The sequence below is a fragment of the Canis lupus genome, chromosome 23, assembly GCF_011100685.1.
Source record: "Canis lupus familiaris isolate Mischka breed German Shepherd chromosome 23, alternate assembly UU_Cfam_GSD_1.0, whole genome shotgun sequence".
Taxonomy (NCBI): domain Eukaryota; kingdom Metazoa; phylum Chordata; class Mammalia; order Carnivora; family Canidae; genus Canis; species Canis lupus.
Window position 1 is genome coordinate 46456777 of NC_049244.1, and position 19408 is coordinate 46476184.

The window sequence follows — 19408 nt, forward strand, 5'->3', positions numbered from 1 at the left end:
TATCAGGAGTATCACTTCTATCTGTCTATATTTAAGTCTCACTTTCCATTGGAAGTAAAATAACTAAGGTCACTTATATTTTCCATGCCTTGTGCATGTGTATTTAATGAAGCAGTTAATGGTTGTCTCTAACATCATCAATACAGGTTATATTTTAAGTTTTATTCCAAAGAAGTACATGCATTAAAATCAATTATTAAAGGTTTCCCATTCTAAGAAAAGTTGACAAACCTGTATACACCCATCATCACATGTAAACACATATATTTGTCAAATGCTTTTAGATATAAAGTTTACCTGGTTACTGTGTTGATTCAGGAGGATTTAAATGTATCCATTAAGTGGCATTTAATGATCCTGCAGAGTGTCATCTGGTATTTTCCTTTCAATGTCTTAGTTTAGTTGTTATAACTCTTTATGATGGAGTATCTGCTGAGCTTTCATCAGTAAATCTTGAGTGTTCTAGAGAGAAATAGAGAGAGGAAGAGAAGACTTCACAGTCAGAAATTACCTTCCAAAGCCCTAGACTCAAAGCTGTGCAGACACTGTATTTCTGTCTGGCCCTTTTTAGGACTTCTGCTTTTATTTCCCTGGGAAATGTGGGGCAGGGTGGGTAAGAATTCGTCTTTTAAGAAGCAATTTAAAATCTTGCTGCTTTTTGCTGAAGCCTGCCATAGAATTTGATGCTTTATAAGTTCTTTTGGTTATTTTCCATGCACATGATAAATCCATGTTGAGATGAAGCTTTTCGAAGTCTGCTTCCTGGAGAAGGTTGCAAGCTTGCTTTCTTAGATGATTATTTACCTGAAAACATACTGTGCTCAAGCTGGGTGATATATTGCCTTTTAACAAATAATTACATTAGATTATTTACCTGAAAACATACTGTGCTCAAGCTGGGTGATATATTGCCTTTTAACAAATAATTACATTAACTTGAAATGTGTGCTTGTTACGGATGCTAAATCTCTTGCTCTTTGTTTTTTTTCCTGGTTAATAATGTCATTATTTTAAATCTGTGTTTGATCAAGTCTTTGTACGTGAAACAGTTTCCTCTCATTATAAATTTTAAGATTCCAAAATTACATTAAAAAAGAAAAACAGTTGTATGCCTTGCCAGGCTTATTATATAAAGTGTCTTTCATGCTTTTCTTAAATAGAATTTAAATTTAAACAATATTTTTTGTAACCTTGCTTTTTGGTTTGGGGGGAGTATATCATTAAATTAAGGGATCCCTGTTTCACTATTTCCTCTCTCTCTCTCTCTATATATATATATTTTTTTTGGGGGGGGGTGCACACATACAGTATTTCAAACTGTAGTGTCCTTTTGTTTCCAGTAGATCCACTTGAGTAGGTGCCTTTGCTGTGAACGTACATTTTTGGTTACTTCTTTCTTTTGAGTTTTGAGTGTGTCCATCGCTGCGTATGTTAAATCATTTTCGGTAGCAGTTTTCAAAGTGCAGAGCAGCGGCTCAGCATTGCCTAGGGAAGCTGTGACAAATGCACATTCTTGGGCCCCAACCTAGCTCCACTGAGTCAGAAGCTCAGGGTGCACCCATTAGAACCTTCCAACTTCAAGTGAAGCTCATGCACAAGTAATGTTTGATTTTGTGGATTTAAACTGACCTGAGAATTTTGTTGGCATTAAGAGTTTGTAATTAAGTTATAAATCTGAGTAATTGTCAGCCAGACATTTCCGTCACATAATGATTCTGATCTCATAGTCATCTAGAGGCTTGATATTAAAGTTTTTAAGATTTTATTGAGAGAGAGTCATAGTCATCTAGAGGTTTGATATTAAAGTTTTTAAGATTTTATTGAGAGACAGAGAGAGAGAAAGAGAGAGATGGGTGAGCAAGCAGGGGAGGGCCAGTGGGAGAGAAACTCTCAAACAGACTCCACGTGGAGCGTAAAGCCAGGCATTTGGGTTGATCTCATGACCTGAGCCAAAACCGAGTCAGTTGCTCAACTGACTTAGCCACCCAGGTGCCCTGGGAAAGTGGATATCCTTATAATTTTATTTGTTTTGAGATTCATTGCAGTTAACGAATTTTAATACTTGTTTGTTGGTTTAGGGGCACAAAATTATAATTCCGAAAAACACTTTCACACCTACGTTCACTGCAGAATAATAGTAGACAACATTTGACTTCTTACATTGTTGTGTATTATCTTATTTTTTGATGTCAGTCACTCTGTGAGAAGTGTTATATCATATTCTTTCCATTCTCCGTATGATGGAAACGGAACAGCAGAGCAGGGAAGCTAGAGACCGCATTCCAACCCATGATATCTGATCCCAGAGCCTGCATTTGTAACCCCTGTGTATCTAGGAATCCTCATCTCACTGTCTGCACCAGGCTCCCCTCGCTCCTTGAGGCCCAGGGGCGAAAGGTAAATGTCATGAATAGAGTGGTGGTACTGTTTTTTCAGAAAATAGAAATCATATTTCCCTATATAGCAAATTGCCAGCTTTAGTCTAAAGGATGTTTTCATAGTATTTTTAAGATGTTCAGATGAAACAAGGCTTGTGAAAAAAAAAATCAGGACTGATTTTAACAAATTAATATGCCTTACTAAAGGAACACTAATTTAGGATCCAGAAATCATACTTTATGAAGAATTTATGTTTCCAAATTCCTAGAAGGGTGTAAATAGGGATTTGAAATGAAAAGTTCCAGCTCTTGGTCTAAATGAACTTTTCTTTCATATTCACTCACAACTGTACCTATCTGTAGAGAACTTGATGCTGAAAGTGACTAAAATCTTTAAGTGAGAAGCCTCTCAGGTTATAAAAGTACACTGTTGACCCTTGAACAACATGAGAGTTAGGGTCTATAGAAGTTGAAATTAAAAAAAAAAAAAGAAGTTGACATTTGCATGTAACTTAATTTTTTTAAGTTTTGAATTGATGTATAGTTGATATATATATAAATAAATGTATATATATATAAAAGTAACTTTTGACTTTTCTAAAAACCGAATAGCCCACTGTTGATGGAAGCCTTATTGATAAAATAGGTTGATTAACACATATTTTGTATGTTGCCTGTTTTAGATGCTGTATTACAATGAAATAAGCTAGAGAAAAAATATTACTAAGAATATCTTAAGAGAAAACACATTTGTAGTGCTGTACTGTATTTACTGATAAAATCAACATTTAAGTGGACCCACAAAATTCAAACCTGTGTTTTTCAAGGGTCAAGTATATTATTTCACAAACAGAAGATCACGTTGTGCACTTCAGTCTCATTAATAACAATAGCCCATGCAGTTTGCGATTGTATGTATTATCACTGGAAACAGGACTAATTTTGATTTGGTTAATTTCTATGATCGAGATGACTTAGGAAAATGAATTTATACCCCAGAATTTTTAAATGTAAGTAGCTTCACTGGTTTATTTATTTTGCCACATCTATTGAAGGTAATCTGCTTGTGTGAAAATATTTGCTTCCTATGGGATTACTGTGAACTCAAGAGATCCATGTCCTGAGGTGGTGGTACCCAGTGGTCCTTAGGGAACCAGGTTAGGGCCGGAGGGTGGAGATGAAATTGAGACATTTGATTAGATCGCAGGCTATTTTAGCTCTAACGTTTTATGGTTTCATTAGGTTGATCATTTTGATATTAGTGAACTATGTTGAGCACATGCATTTTAAGTCAGTTCTTACATAATCTAGTGGTTTCACCTGTTAGAGTGTAGAAATTTAGGTTACGTATTAGACTCCGCAAGTAAGGAGTCCTGGGTATGGGTTATTGAACAAAAGAGAATGCTGTGTTGATCCAATTATTTGTCATCCCTGGCTTGATTGTTTTGCTTTTGAAAGTGAAGAACTCCTACTAACAAATTAATATGCCCCTTGACATTCATTGCATTGTGCTCCTAGGATGCATTGAGCCTGTTGAATAAAGCTGTCATTTCAGCCATACTGAGGGCTAATAAGCTATTGTAGAACAAAAATTTTCTATATAAGTCTAATGAAAGGATCCTCCTACTTTCTGGATTTATTTAATTAATTCATTTTATTTTATTAGTTTTTTCTACTTTCTGGATTTAAAGGAAGTTACTCCATTTCAGGTAGAGTAATTATGAGAATGAATGAGCAGAAGCTGCTAATTTCTTGTTCATTTGACACAGCCTCCCCATGCATGTACATTCCCTTCTTACATGCCTGCCTAAGGCTTATCACTCATGGAACATTTATTTGAAGTTAAATAAGTAATTTGAAGTTACTCTGAACAGAATCAAGTGACATATTGAAAGGCTCAGCTAAAAGAAATAATTTGAAGGCTTCTTTTAGGAGATTTTTTCATTTTAATAGATTAACTAAAATACAGTTTTTATGTAAATAACTTTTTAAAATATATTTTTTAAAAGACTCATTTATTTCAGAGAGGCGAGAGAGAGAGAGAGAGAGAGAAAAGAGAGAGAGAAGAGAGGCTTAAGCATACTGTGCACTGATTGTGGAGCCAGACTTGAGGCTCCATCACAAAACTTTAAGATCGTGAGCTGAGCCTAAAACCAGGAGTTTGATGCTTAACGGAGCCACCCAGGTGCCCCTTAAAAAGTGGTTTTTACTGCTTTTCTGGGAGATGGGGTAGGATGCTCTGTGCAGTTTACTTCTTGATGTATTCTGGGTTTGTATTTGAGTATTTAAACATATGCAATTACAGAGTGGTAGGGAAGTAGGAAATGCTATATTTTGTTATGAGGGACCATTGCATTGACTTCATCTACTTTTCATTAGTGTTTGGAAGAAAAAGAAGCAGATCTAGAGTGGGATTCGTTTATATCTCCTTTTAAAAAGAACATTAATTCATTGATTTTAAAATTCTACGATTATCGGGGCACTGTAGAAATACCAGGATATATGAATGAGATTAAAAGAATATGCGGCTCTGATCATCTCACTTCCGTTATCACATCTTGTGAACATACACCTGTTGTGGGCAACATTTCTAATCACTTCTATTTCAGTGATGACCTACAGGAGACTTCATTTCTTTCCATTAACTCTAATTCTTTCTTCTAAGCTTTTGGGCTTAAGAGGCCTATTTTAATTTCTGTAGTACTACCGGCCTTCTAGGGCCTTTTGGAGATCCTAGTTTCTTGATCACTTTATTAGTCTTTCTGAGTGTCAGATGTTATCTGGAGAAAAAGGGAAATTGATCCCAAGGATGAGATTTTTTTTTTTTTTCCAGAAATTAGTGTATAGGGGAGATCACCTGTCCAACCCAAGCATAAGAGTGGGCTAGCCTGAGAGGAGTGGCTAGGCTTCCATGGACTCTCCAGTTGATTCTCTTTTCCTGCCAACAAGTGTGTCCTTCAGGGTGTAAATCATAGAGTAATTCTTTGGTACAAATCTCTAGTCATTGACATTACGTATACCTATGCAACTTGAGGATTATTAAACAATACCTCATTGAAAGAGCATACCTTTGGAAATATGTGGCCCATTTTCTAAGGTTGACATTCTCATATATTTTCAGCAAGTACAAAAAAAATTGATATAAATGAATCTTGTAGGCTAATGAAAAAACAGTCGCTAAAAATATCTGTCTTTCCTCTTTAAAGACCAGTAAAGGGCTAGCACGATTTACCTAAAAATATTAATTATCTGACACAAATATGGTCTTTACAGGCCCCCTGTAGAGACTGATGGTGGGTTCTTTTGCAGGTAAATGCCAGTTGCTCTTGCTTTCATGCCCTCGCTCTCAACTCTTGACTTTGCTTCTGGCCCAACTCTCTGAGCAAATCAGAGCCGCCGATGAACAGAAGCTTCTCTTCAAGTTCCTTATTCATCTCTAAATTTCCCTGTAGTAGTATTTTTTTTAGCAGTTTTCTTTGTTTTCTCTGTGTTTTAGTAGAAAGTTGTCCTTGTCTTTCTTTCCAAGTTCTAAACAAGCAGCCATTATTTCTATCTCCATTATCAGTTGTCTACCCTCTGATCTGGTTTTCTTTCATAGAGACTCATTTATTTGAAACCTATCTTTGGCACCAGAGTTTGCTATTGGTTATCCTAATAACGTTTTTCCTCCCCCACCTCTCAGGTGAGTCTTCATGGCCATCTACTAGTGAACATGGGTTTACTTCCCTCACCTTTACCATTTCACCAGCTACTCTTACTACAACCCCATTTCCAGCTTTCTGCCACTACCGCTCTAGAGAAACTTCTCTTTTGAGGGTCATAAGTAATTTGTTGATTTGTCTGGTTTTTAATAAACAAGTCAGAGAGGCAACATCCATTGTGACCTCTTACTACATTTGACACTGTCAGCGGCCCCCAGTGTTAAATGTCTCTTTTCCGACTTCCATGACCTTTACTGTCTATTCATCTTATTACTTATGGAGAGGACGTGTGCATCATTTGATGGCTTATTGATCTCCTTCATATCTCCGCTCTCTTGATTCTCCCCTCCCTCTAGAGAGAACATGGGGGTTTTGTACCCCTCCCAAGGACATAGTGCTCCAGTCCCTAGCAGCATATAATAAGTGCTTAATTAGTGCCAACTAAGGAGACTGTAAGCACAAACTAACAGTGTGCTTAAGGGCACTTAAGGGCAGGACGTTAAACAAATCACTCAGAAATGAATGAATTAAAAAAAAAAAGAAAATGAGTGAATTACAGTGTGGCAGGAAGGGCAGACGTTAAACAAATCACTCAGAAATGAGTGAATTAAAACAAAAAAAAAAAAAAAGAAAATGAGTGAATTACAGTGTGGCAAGTGCTTCAAAGGTTCTCTTCCCCTCCATACTCCTCCTGTGCTAAGGGCTTACACTCAACTGAGGTGACAGTGAGGGACCTGACGCCGTAATTGTGCACAGCACTTACACGCGTGAGAGGCAGGAGGTCGGAGTATTTTAGGTGGCGGGAGGAGCAGCAGCAAAGGAAGGAAGTACCCCGGTGTCTTGAGGAAATGTTGAGTAATGCAGTACAGCGTGGACCTGGGGTGCCTGCAAGTGAGAAGTGAAATTGTAGAAATCTGATGGACAGCAGTGGGTTCTCTGTCTGATAGGCCAACTGTTTTATATACTTTATCTCAGTTATTCTTAAAAAAAAATCTCGAAAGTGGTATTAGCCCATTTTTCAGGGGAAGAATCTGAGGCCCAGAAAGGCTCACTGGGACAGAAAGACTCAAAGGACCATGGAGTCAGCAAATGGCACAATCCGAATTAAGTCACAGCTCTCCCTTACCCTGAGGCTGGTTTGTTACTGATGCAGGTGCAGCCACGGTCTCTATGTGTTTGTGACAAGCTCTACAAATGCTACTTTTGGGACACTGACTATGCTCCTTGAGGACAGGGAACATTCATCCTTATATTTTCTCAAGGTCCCTTCCTCCCTTCTTGTCTTCCCATAGGAAGATACTCTAAAAGCAGTTGTTCAGTAACTCTACTACCATCTTCCCATCACTCCTCACACAGAAGTTTACATCAGAACTATTTGACAAGTACCTTCATGGAAAACACTTAGTAGAGCACATGACTGACACTGCCTAAGGTTTTTTTTTTTTTTTTTCCTTTTTCTTTAAAGATTTTATTCATTTGAGTGAGAGAGAGAGACAGAGCAAGCGAGCACACACAGGCAGTGGGAAGGGCAGAGGGAGAGGGAGACACAGACTCCCCGCTGAGCAGGAAGCCCAATGTGGGGCCAGATCCCAGGACCCCAGGATCATGAGCCAAAGGCAAACACTTAAACAGTTGAGCCACCCAGGTGCCCCCTGCCTGAATTTTGTACGGTTTTCTCAGTGCCCTCCTGTTTCCTTTCCAGGGCTCATCTACATCCCACTAGACAAAAAATAGATACATCAGTAATGCCCTGTAATGGCAACAAAAATTGAAGATGAATAAGGAGTGTATTAGATCATTCAGGTGTGCAACAAACTGTAGGTCACTACCTCTGTTGACTTTATCCTGTGATTAGGTCTGTCTTGAAACTTTGGAGGACATTTGGATATTCAGAATAGGAATTAACAAATTCTAGTATTGACCAACACCTGGCTCTTTTTTTTTTTTTTTTTAAAGAAACATATTGGAACACGTGAAACATTGCTAATTACTCCTGGTCAGCATAGGAAGATGGATCGTCAGCGTATAAAATGCATATGTCTGTGAGGAGTATAATGAAAAAAGGAATCAGTGCAACAAGAAGTGGTGACTTGAGTGCACGTGTGTGAGAAAGATCGAATGATGGAGAGTGACAGAAGCTGAGAGAGAAAACAGGCACTTATTTCAAAAGTACAAAAGCAAAGTGCAACTTTGTGCAGAGCGTAGACTTTGTGCACTCGTTTTTTTGTTTGTTTTTGTTTTTGTTTTTAAATAAGTTCACATAAGCATTGGTATTCTCCAAGTCAAGGCTTTTTTGCTCATTTTTTTTGTGGCCATTATTTACACTGTGCAGTTGGTCTTCCCTGGGAGATAGAGTCTTTGCTCATGCAGGCTCCTTAGAATTAGATTCTGTTAGGAAGGCCAAGTGCCTAACATGGGCAAACATGCACAAAAAAGAAAGAAAACGGGACGTACTACGGCATAGAGCTTGGACTTTTGCTAATAAAATGTCAGAGTATAGGATGTGGTTAGCACTGGGTATGTGTTATTGGTATGCTGTCAGCAAGTAATTTCTTTTCTCTTGTGGGATATACGGTGCTTAAATTTACTGTGTCTGTGGAATGAGGGTGGGGAGACGGTCCAGTAGAGGAGGGTAGTGTAGAACCTGTTGCATTTCAACTATTTGCCTCACACCTAATGATACCTGCCCTCTTTATCGTTTTGTCATTTGGAATTAAATATACATACACATCACACAGTCATGTTGGAAGCCAGTGGAACATTTTTTTTTTCTCTCAAAGCACTTGAGGATCCTAGCTAGGTCATTTAAAAAATATATATTTTAATGATGCTTTACATAGAAAAGTTTGCTAAGAAATAACAGTTTCCTTGAGAAAGTAGGACCAGATAATATGTAATATGATGTGAAAATATTACCATGTCAAATTTTAAACAATGAAAAATTTTCAAGAGTCAAAACTTACTCCGTAGGGTACGCCCACACCAAATGCTTCTCTATTAGGACTTCAGGTCAGTTGACACTTTTTTTTTTAAATTTTTTTTTTTATTTACACTTTAGCAAGTCCCAAACTGGAAAAACAAGGGTGTTGCCAGTGGAGGTTGAGGTGAATTGAAAGGCGGGCAGGATGCCACCACCGCAAGCCAGCATGGAGATGCTGTGGTTAGTGCATTTCATGGACATGAAATGCAACCCCACCCCTGCAAACAAGGGTTTCAAAATGCATTTTCTGTTTTTCAGGATGAATCTTCAAGTCATGAATGTAACCAGCGCACAATCCTTCTTTATGGAGTGGGCAAAGAGCGTGACGAAGCGAGGCATCAGTTGAAGAAGATTACCAAAGATATTTTGAAAATCCTAAATAAGAAGAGCACCACAGAGACAGGGGGTAAAGAGCCTTAATGCCTTTGGTCCTATTGTGCTGTCTTTCGCCCTTCCTCCTAGCACGGTCTTTATCAGAGTCATACATGGCACCGTCACCAGAGTGTTTCCTCTCCTGAATGACTGTCTTACTGAAATATGAATAAGCACATTGAAATTTTAAGGCCTTGGTTCCATTTATAGCAATCCTTATATTAAAATACCATGTTCTGTAGATAACATAAGGTAATTTTAATTTTCTATTCTTTTCTTTTCCCCAAAAATTTTCTACAGTGGGCATAAATGAAATACTGAAGAAGGTGTTGGAAAATCCTAAGCCCGGAAAATCTCCATTTCTCCCATTCTTTACTATCCTTTACCATCCTTTTTTAAGCTTGTAGTTTGCTCTGAGTACTCATATTTGCACAATAATTGAAAATCATGACAGTGTAGTTGCTGATCTTTTCTTTATTATTCGGAAGAATAATTGCAGTACGTAGTGAGGACTGCCCATAACACCAAATGATTTCGACTAAAAAAAAGGAAATCGGGTCTTTGCTCTATAATGCTGTCTTTACTTGGAATAGTCTTTCCCCATGCTCTTGACATATATATTTTACAGTAAAGCTATGCCTTTATATTATGTCATCACATTGCATAATTGGAATTCTGTAATTATCTATTTCACATTTGCCTAATTACTCTTTTGAAGGATTGTTTATTTTATCAGGCAGTCATAAGATATAAAATACGATATCATTATATATACTTCACTACCATTACTGGTGTTTATTTCTTTATTATGTAAATAATCAAAGGGGGAAAAAAAAGCTTGAATTTTCCCTATGCAAACAGTGTTCTTCCTACACCTGGCATAAACCACTGTAGGAGCCCTACTTTGTTGGCCAGTACAAAATACATACGTTTTCATGAATCTCTTCACAGGCCCTCCAGTCTTTAGACTTTAGCCACGTGTTTACTAGAGCTTGCCCACACTAGATCATTCCTAGAGAAAAGTAGAGCTAGAACCAATACAAATAGCTTTGTGTCTTTTCCATCAGTAGGGTTGCCCATGCAGCAGCAGGGTACAAAGGCAACACACTTCTCAGTGTGAATGTGGTGTAGCAGGTGTCTGATGTCTGAGGCGATAGTCTTTAGGACATAATGGAAGAGTTTTTTCTGGTGATTTACAACATTTCCCTGACTGCCCTCCCTACCATTGCCACTGACGGACCTTGTACCACCCTGGGTCCCATGAGGGAGCAACTGAGAATTGTGGATGGGAACTGAAACCCTGTTGTTGTTGGCCTGTCATTATTGAGCTTGGTTTAAAAACAAAACAAAACAAACACAAACCCAGAAACAAAGAACCTGCTCTAAGGAAAACTGTTGATCTTATGTTTTGCTGTTTCTCTGTGTTAGTGAAAAGATAAAATGGATTGCATGTAGAACACTGAATTTAGGAGAGATTTGAAGCTTCTTTTTGAGTACTTGGAAACCGGATGGACACTGTCTTTTTTTTAGAAGGGTCAATAATTCCTGTTTCATCAATACTAATTTTAGAGAGTCTTCCTAGATTGTTGGGAATTCGAAGGTTTGGAAGTCTGAGAGGGGTCCAAAGGGGAAGGAAACAATGCGGTGTCCTATTTTGTTGAGACTGCTTCCTTCCTTCCTTCACAATGAGTGTTTCAGGCCAGACTGCAGTCTATCCTATCTTTGTACCAGTCTTTTTAATAGGCAGTTCTTGCTTATGAACCCCAAAAGAAAAAATCATTGTTGTTCCATGCTACTTTTTTGAGATATCATCAGTAGAACCACCACTGTGGAGAGAGATTTGCAATGGAGAGATTTATCTTTCCCTCATTTCATTTAATTTTACTTTTTAAAGATTTACTTATTTTTGAGAGAGAGAGAGAGAGAGTATATGAATGTGTGGATAGGGAGAGGGACTGAGGCAGGGAGACTCCTGCAGATTTCACCCTGAGCTGGGATCCTACTGCAAGGCTTGATCCCTCAACCCTGAGATCATGACCTGAGCGGAAACCAAGAGTCGGATGTTAAATCGACTGAGCCACCCAGGCGCCCGTGACTTTCTCTCATTTCAGATAAAATTCCTCAACCAGAGATATGTTATTTTGTGATATAGTGAGTTATCTTCTGATAAATAGTCGAAGTTTAAGTCAGTGCTTAAAATCTAGTATGCTTGCCAGAAGCTAGCTAGCTAGCTGTACTTTTGATGAAAGGTGATTTGTCCACTGTTTCAGCAAAGAGAACTGATAAGGCCGGAAAACACAGAACTTGTGTTAGCGTGTATTTCATTTCTGGCTACCTATAAAGGTGTGGTTTTGAGGAGCTCACTAGAAGCGTTCTCACATTAGCCAAGCCTTATGTGGAAGTTTAAGTGACACTTCAAGGTAAACATGGTCAGCCTTCATTTTCCATTCACATTGGCTAGTCACCTTTGGTTGTCAATTTTTATAGGATTTTATTTATTCATTTGGGACAGAGAGCACACATGCACGAGCATGAACGGGGGTAGGGGCAGAGGAAGAAACAGACTCCCTGCTGAGCCAGGAGCCTGACCTGGGACCCCAGAATCATAACCTGAGCTGAAGGCAAGACGCCTAACCATCTGAGCCACCTAGGCCCCCCATTTTTTTTAACAGTAATGAAGTTTACCATAACAAAAAAGGGCAAATATTTTTTAAAGGAAAACCAACATTAAGCAACAAAAAAGAGCAATAACATGTATTATGATAGCAAATTAACATAAAATAGATGAGGAAAATCTGTGAATTATGACTACATTATTATTTATTAAATAATCATTGAAATAAAGTAGTCCATTGAGAACCACCACTGATTTAAGTTTTTTTGAAAGTGAATGTATTGAGGGGTGTATATGAGGTTTTCAGAATGTAGCTACATGAAGTAAAATAGAGCCTATTTAGCATAAACCAAAAAAAAAATGCATTTGTGAATTCTGATGCTGGCTGTACTTCCTCAAGTGTGTTATTTTTGTTTATGTGTGTTGGTCCCAGGAAGGACTAAGTACGTCATCTTCGCTTTTACAATATATTGTACCCAAGACCATTGATGTGAGTTTTGATTGAGCTTTGGATCAATGATATTAGTAAATGAAAAATTCAGAATTTGGATATTTTAAGCATGCTTATTACATGTGAGCAGCTATATAGAAGGCAGGGGACCACACTTAATTTGAGAATAGATATGGAAAAAAAGTAGGTTTAATGAACTTCTTAGTTCTTACTCTGTGCATTAGATTTGGTGTTAAAGTGGCACAGTCTTGTACCTTCTGTTACTCTTCACCTTTTTATTCTATTTACTCTGCTTCACCTTTTAATTCTATTTACTCTATTCTGCTTTAGGAAATCAAGCACCCTGGTGTGTGTGCAGAAAGAAAATCTCTTCTAGTATTATTTTCTAAAATCATTACATTTGCCTTCAGCAAAATCTCTTTGCCTTCAGTGAAATAGTTGTGTCTTTAATAGGGAAAACAAAATTTGTAAAGTGACCTTTGTTCTCTGAAAGTAAACTTTCCCAAATAAGAAGACATGGGTGATGAAGCTCCCAACTCAGTAGCCTTTGACTATTTAGAATCATAGTGTTAGAAATGATCTTAGATATCATAAAATCCAATCTTTCTGGTATTTTTTCTTTTAGGATTGTCTTTTTAAATCCATATATTTAAGAATATTTAAGTCAGGATCTGATTCTTTTTGGATCTTAGCCTTAGAACTGTTAAGAAAAACGAGAATCCTCCTGGGGTTAGGTAGTGTTTATAATTTTTTTTTTAATTCTCTTTAAACTTCCTTATGCTAAATTGACACACGTGGCACTTTCCCATTATGCGGAGAGCTTTAATTCCTTGCTACTCCTAAAAAAAGTTTAAAATTAAATTTCCTTTTATACATATTAAACTGTTTGGGAGACATATCATGGTGAATGTCCTAACAAGATGCCAGGGAAGTTTCTGTGATCCTGGGTGATTCCCCCCCAACCCCCCACCGCCCCTTTCATCGTTAGCATCATATTTTAAGACTTAGTGAGAAATGTGTATAGAGACACTTCCCGTAAATAGTCTAAATCTGGAAACTACTCAGAATAAATAAATACAGGGTGGTTTTTTTGACACAGTAGTATATTACCCATGAATGGGAATTACTGATATTTCGAATAAGTTAAAATTGTCTCAATGATGTAGATCAAACTCAGAAGGTTATGGTTGAACGAAAGCTGCCAGACGTAAAAAGTATCTCTCATGTGGTTCCAAAGTGCGTAATACTAATAATCAAAGCCTTTAGAGGTCAGGATCTCCATCTCCTGGGGCAGAGAGGTGTTTAGGAGGATATCTAGGTAACTGGTGCGTAATCTGGTCATTCCAGTCTCATTATGTGAGTATATTTGCTTTGTAGCAATTCATAGCTTGTGTGCACTGCTCCTTATATGTTATACTTAAATAGAAAGTATCCACTGAAAAAGTCAAGAGCTTCTATTAAATGGAAAGTAATGTATCTACTGTATGTCTAGTTGGAGACGAAGGACAAAAAGCCAGGAAGAACAAACAGGAAGCATTTCCAACACTGGAGACTGTGTTCACAAAACTTCAGCTCCTTTCATATTTTGATCAGCATCAAGTGACATCTCAGGTAGCTGCTTAAAGCTGTGTGTTATGCATTTGGGATATTCATAGTTACATAAAAATTTCTTTCATAAAGTATATGTGTTTGGCCTTATTTTGTTTTATAGAAACGGTTTTAAAACATGTTTGGAGTCCTCTCAAGCTATTGAGTTAGTTCACTTTAAGTGTCAGGTTGTCTTCTTCAGAGAAACTAATTTTACTTAAAAATATTTTTGCTCTATGATAATAGATCAATAATGTATCAAATATTCCCTAATGCAATACTTCTGTTAATACATTTTGGTCTTACATTGCTATGGATAAGGGAGAAATCTGTTGATGACTAAAATAAAATACTATCTAAGTGAGGAAAAAAAAAACCCCAGATCTGTGTTGTTTTACAAGTCCATTGATAATGAGATGTTATCTGAAAATTACTTAGCATTTGTAGTTCTACCTTTAGGATAGTTGGGTTAAGATCTTAATGACAACTTGGCTTATTTCTTTAAATTATAGTTGCATTAAGGAAGTTGTCGGATTTGTACCTACTTTTCGTTTGTGGAAATATGTTTTAACTTTCTTCCAAGTAGAATATGTAAATTCAAATTTCTTGCTTAAAAAAATAAGTTTGAATATTGATCTTATAATTATGTTCACTTTTGTTTGTTTTTCATTGCCCAGATCTCCAACAATGTGCTGGAACAAATCACGAGCTTTGCTTCAGGAACATCCTATCATCTCCCTTTGGCTCACCATATTCAGCTTATCTTTGATCTAATGGAGCCAGCGCTGAACATCAATGGACTAATTGACTTCGCAATACAGGTATCAGAGAGACCCTGTATCCTCTCATTTTTTAGAAAAGCAAACCTATTAGGCATCAGACAATTTAAAACGAGCAGCCCAGTGCATTTTTGCAAAATTGAGACATTCTGAATCAACAGTATTTGGCTAGTATTTTAATTGCAGCTGTTTTCATGATTTTCAATTAAGTAATTACAATTGGTACTAAAATATATATAACAGACATTTTAAAATGTGAGGTTTTCTTTCTTTTTTTCTTAAAAAAAAGATTGATTGATTGATTGATGATAGACAGAGAGAGAGAGAGAGAGAGAGAGGCAGAGACACAGGCAGAGGGAGAAGCAGGCTCCATGCCGGGAGCCTGACGTGGGACTCCATCCCAGGACTCCAGGATCGCGCCTTGGGCCAAAGGCAAGCGCTAAACCCCTGAGCCACCCAGGGATCCCCAAAATGTGAGGTTTTCATCTTTTGTTGTTTTCCTTAGGGAAAGGTGAAAGTTTATGGGCGCCCAGGTGGCTCAGTGGTTGAATGCCTGCCTTTGGCTCAGATCGTGATCCTGGAGTTCTGAGATCGAATCGCGTATCGGGCTCCCTGCAGGGAGCCTGTTTCTCCCTCTGCCTTCGTTTCTGACTCTCTTTCTATGTCTCTCATAAATAAATAAATAAAAGCTGTAAAAAAAAAAAAAGGAAAGGTGAAAGTTTATGTACTATTTATTGTAGAGTGTATTTTAGTTTAAGAGCAAACAAAAAACCTCTATAATTTGATTTGTCCCATTAAATTGCTTGAACAAATCCTTGAGTTTATTTATTATCTTGTTTTTAGTGAATAGAAACAAAACTTGTTTTCTATTGCTTATTGGAACTGTTTTGTTAACCACAAGAAAATAATGATAAGTAACTTCTGTTTCCTTAAAAAGAAGAGAAAAGAGAAGAAAAAGTGAGAGGTGTGATGTTCTCTGAAATGATCTGGTCTAGAACTTTGAGCTGCCATCAAGTCTTAGTAGCTGTTTCAATGTTGGATACTTCCTGATTGTATGTCCACAATGTCTAGGCAGAAGAAAAACTGTAGCATTTGGTAAAAGAACAATAAGGGCAGCCCAGGTGGCTCAGTGGTTTAGCGCCTGCCTTCCACCCAGGGCCTGATCCTGGAGACCCAGGATCGAGTCCCACGTCAGGCTCCTTGCATGGAATGGAGCCTGCTTCTCCCTCTGCCTGTGTCTCTGCCTCTCTCTCTCTCTCTCTCTCTCTCTGTGTCTCTCATGAATAAATAAATAAAATCTTTTTTAAAAAATGGATTAACAATAAAAGCCAGTTTGATTCTCTGGGGATTATTTTCTCACTCTGTAGTTGTGTGTGCACATGGTCCTGGGACAGGATAATAAGTGAGATAAGACGGTATTAGAATGACTCAATATGTCCATGATTTGTGAAATTAAATGTTTTTCCTATTCATTTTGGCAGCTACATTTTTATTCATTCTCTTCTCCCATTGTAGCTGCTAAACGAACTGAGTGTTGTGGAGGCCGAACTGCTCCTGAAATCCTCCAGCCTGGCGGGAAGTTACACAACGGGACTGTGTGTGTGCATCGTGGCTGTTCTCAGACGATACCACAGTTGTCTCATCCTGAATCCTGATCAGACAGCCCAGGTGTTTGAAGGGTCGGTATATAGAATATCGTTACTGTTTCTCGCATGATTGTCTTCTGTGTATAATTTGTGATCAAATATCCTAGTGGTTTTATGAGGGAAAATAGTACAGGTGTTTGTTTCAACTTAAAAGATAGAGTTAAAGACCACTTTGGCGGGATCCCTGGGTGGCTCAGTGGTTTAGGGCCGCCTTTAGCCCAGGGTGTGATCCTGGAGACCCAGGATTGAGTCCCACGTTGGGGTCCCTGCATGGAGCCTGCTTCTCCCTCTGCCTGCATCTCTGCCCTCCCCCACTCCCCGTCTCATGAATAAATAAATAAAATCTTGAAAAAAAAAAAAAAAAAGGACCACTTTGGTTAGAAAATGTTTATCACAGGAGTCGTAAGCATGAGAAGTATGTTCTCGTAATCGAGTATGATTCTTTCCTGCCTCCTTTTCCTGCCCCTCGTTTCCTTGAGGAGAAGCCAGTCCCTCGCAGCACTGCATCGTTTGCTTCCCCGAATGAAGCATGGCTTACTGTGAACGATGACTACGTGGCGGCTGCTCTGTTGATGTAATTTCAGTTTATTGTCAAGAGCAAATGAGCTTTGCACGCATTATTTTCTCTATTTCCTTCTTCTATTTCATTTCTTTCAGAAACTAAATACAACTTGACAAATGTTAATTCAGAACAAATGACTTTTTTTGCTTCTTAGTCTGTTTTTTTCGTTTGTTTTGAACTGTAGGGTGAAGTTTTCTTTACTGTCACATGAATTGGACCAAGCCCCCATATCATCATCATCCCCATTAGAAGCTGAGGTTACAGGGATGAGAGAAATGTAGAGACAAAACACCTGTAGGGAGCCGCCGCCTTTTTGTCTACTGCAGACTCCTTGCTCTAGGACTTCATATATATTAAAAACAACAACAACAAAACACTTTCTTTTTCTTTTTCTGCCTTTTTTCTTCCTGGACTTAAAAGAAGCATGGGGTTCTTTAGTTCCACGGTACTTTTTATTTATTTATTTATTTGGTACTCTTGCCCATGCAGTCAATTGATAATCTATCCTAGACTGCCATCCATTTAACAGAAGCCTTTTGGGGAAAAAGAAAATGCTGCAGCAGTTAATAGTACATGCTCACTATCAAATGAATTCTCAGACATCTCAGATATTTTTAAAAGTTTCAAAATAAACATTTTAGAATTATATGGCCGCCTAATAGCCCTCAGCTACCCTATAAAATTGAATGATTAGTACCATTTACAAATTGAGAAACTGAGACTCGGGCCTTTTAAAGGAAGTGTTTGGTGAAGTGATGTACTTAACATCACATGGCTGGTAAATCTCCCAGATTGCTAAAAGTCATTCTAAGTAAGAGCGCATTCATGCCCCTTGATTTATAGTATGCTTTTAAAACTAAAACTATAAACTAATGGAAACCCATTAGTTAGTCACGAAATGAATATTATTACAGGTTTTGGCAAATTTTATTTTTGTTACTTTGAAATTTACTTGGACATTTTCAATGTCACGTTATCTATTCAATGTTCATGAAATCATATTTGATAATATATTTTTGTTTTATTATTCATACTAAGGATAAATGTTTTCCCTAAAGCTCTTTCCTGATATGCATATACTGGATCTCAATGTTTTTCTTATTGCTAACAAGTGAAGAAAATCAAGGAAACACTGACTACTATACTATGGATGCCTTCCAGACTCTCATTAAATGTTTGTTTACTTTTATCACAGTCAAATTTCTTGCTTTTTGGAAGATGTCTGGATTTTTTGTTAGTATAGTTAACAGATCGAATCCTCTCCTTAATTACAAGAGACTTTAGTTGTAACTGACAGCTGTTATCAGTTGTCTGGTGGCTCTGTCTGCCGTTACCGGTTCACAGGGTTTGGGATGTGACATTGTCATTTCTTTCCAGTTTCCTGGGTTCCACCTCTGTCTGGCATTTGTGATTGTTGTCAAGGCCTTCCGGGCCTTGACAGCCTAGGGCTCTCTCTGGCTTCTGCATCCACTGAATAGTCCAGAGAGCTGTGGGTTGGAAGTCTGGAGACCTCAGCTCTCCTCTTGGATGTGCTATGAACTTGCTTTTTGCCTTTGGGCAAGTTACTTCGCCTGTCTGAGCCTCAGCGCCTTCTTTATTAAACAAGGAAGGTGAATCAGATGATTTCAAAAGCCCTAAACGCTTTAATAATCTGAGTCATCGATTACTCTGGTGGTATTACTGAGCCCTATAACAGAATACAAGATAGTAATAGTGGAGTCAGGCTTACAAATACGCGGATGGGCCACTAGTGTTTCCTGGTGTGTTATATGAAGTTTTGTGTGGAAAAATTAAAACCCTTTCCTTTAGTGACATTCTCTAAAAGGCTTTCAACAAATAAATGCCATTACTATTCCATCTCTGTACCCTTTTCCCCATGCCAGAAGGATGGTCCCTTTGGGCATAGTAATGGTACTAATTTGTTGAAAGCCTTCTAGAGAATGTCACTAAAAGGAAAGGGTTTTAATTTTTTCCATAAGGTGAGGTAAAATTTGTTTCTAGTTTGGATAAACCAGGAGAATGTAACCTCAAGTCACGAGTTCCTCGAGTTTTTGTCAGAACCAGCTCACGGTCCTGAAAATGAATTTCGCAGATTTACTGATTTAGAGACTTTTTCTTTCTCAAAGGAGTGGACTTAAGAATCTTTGCAAAGAGCCTGAATTTATGAATGTTTACTGAAGAGAGATTCTCTGCTATAACTTTTTTCTTGTGTTCTAGTCACAGCAACTTAACTGATGGATTCTTCCATACATACCTTCTCCCTGGAGAAATTTCTTTCATTTCTTATTGTTAGTGGTATTTCCGAAATCTTTTTTAAAATCTATTATTTCAGAATCCT

At 37.8% G+C, this 19408-nt stretch overlaps 1 protein-coding gene across 6 annotated transcripts in view; it reads left to right on the plus strand.

The window, feature by feature from the left end:
• MED12L (mediator complex subunit 12L) overlaps positions 1–19408 on the plus strand; it is a 319956-nt gene that overhangs the window by 232918 nt on the left and 67630 nt on the right. For all 6 annotated transcript variants that reach the window (XM_038571215.1, XM_038571217.1, XM_038571216.1 and 3 more), the window contains 4 exons: positions 9318–9465; positions 13989–14107; positions 14761–14904; positions 16378–16541. In XM_038571215.1, coding sequence (XP_038427143.1) covers positions 9318–9465; positions 13989–14107; positions 14761–14904; positions 16378–16541 — 575 coding nt within the window. The remainder of the gene's footprint in view (positions 1–9317; positions 9466–13988; positions 14108–14760; positions 14905–16377; positions 16542–19408) is intronic.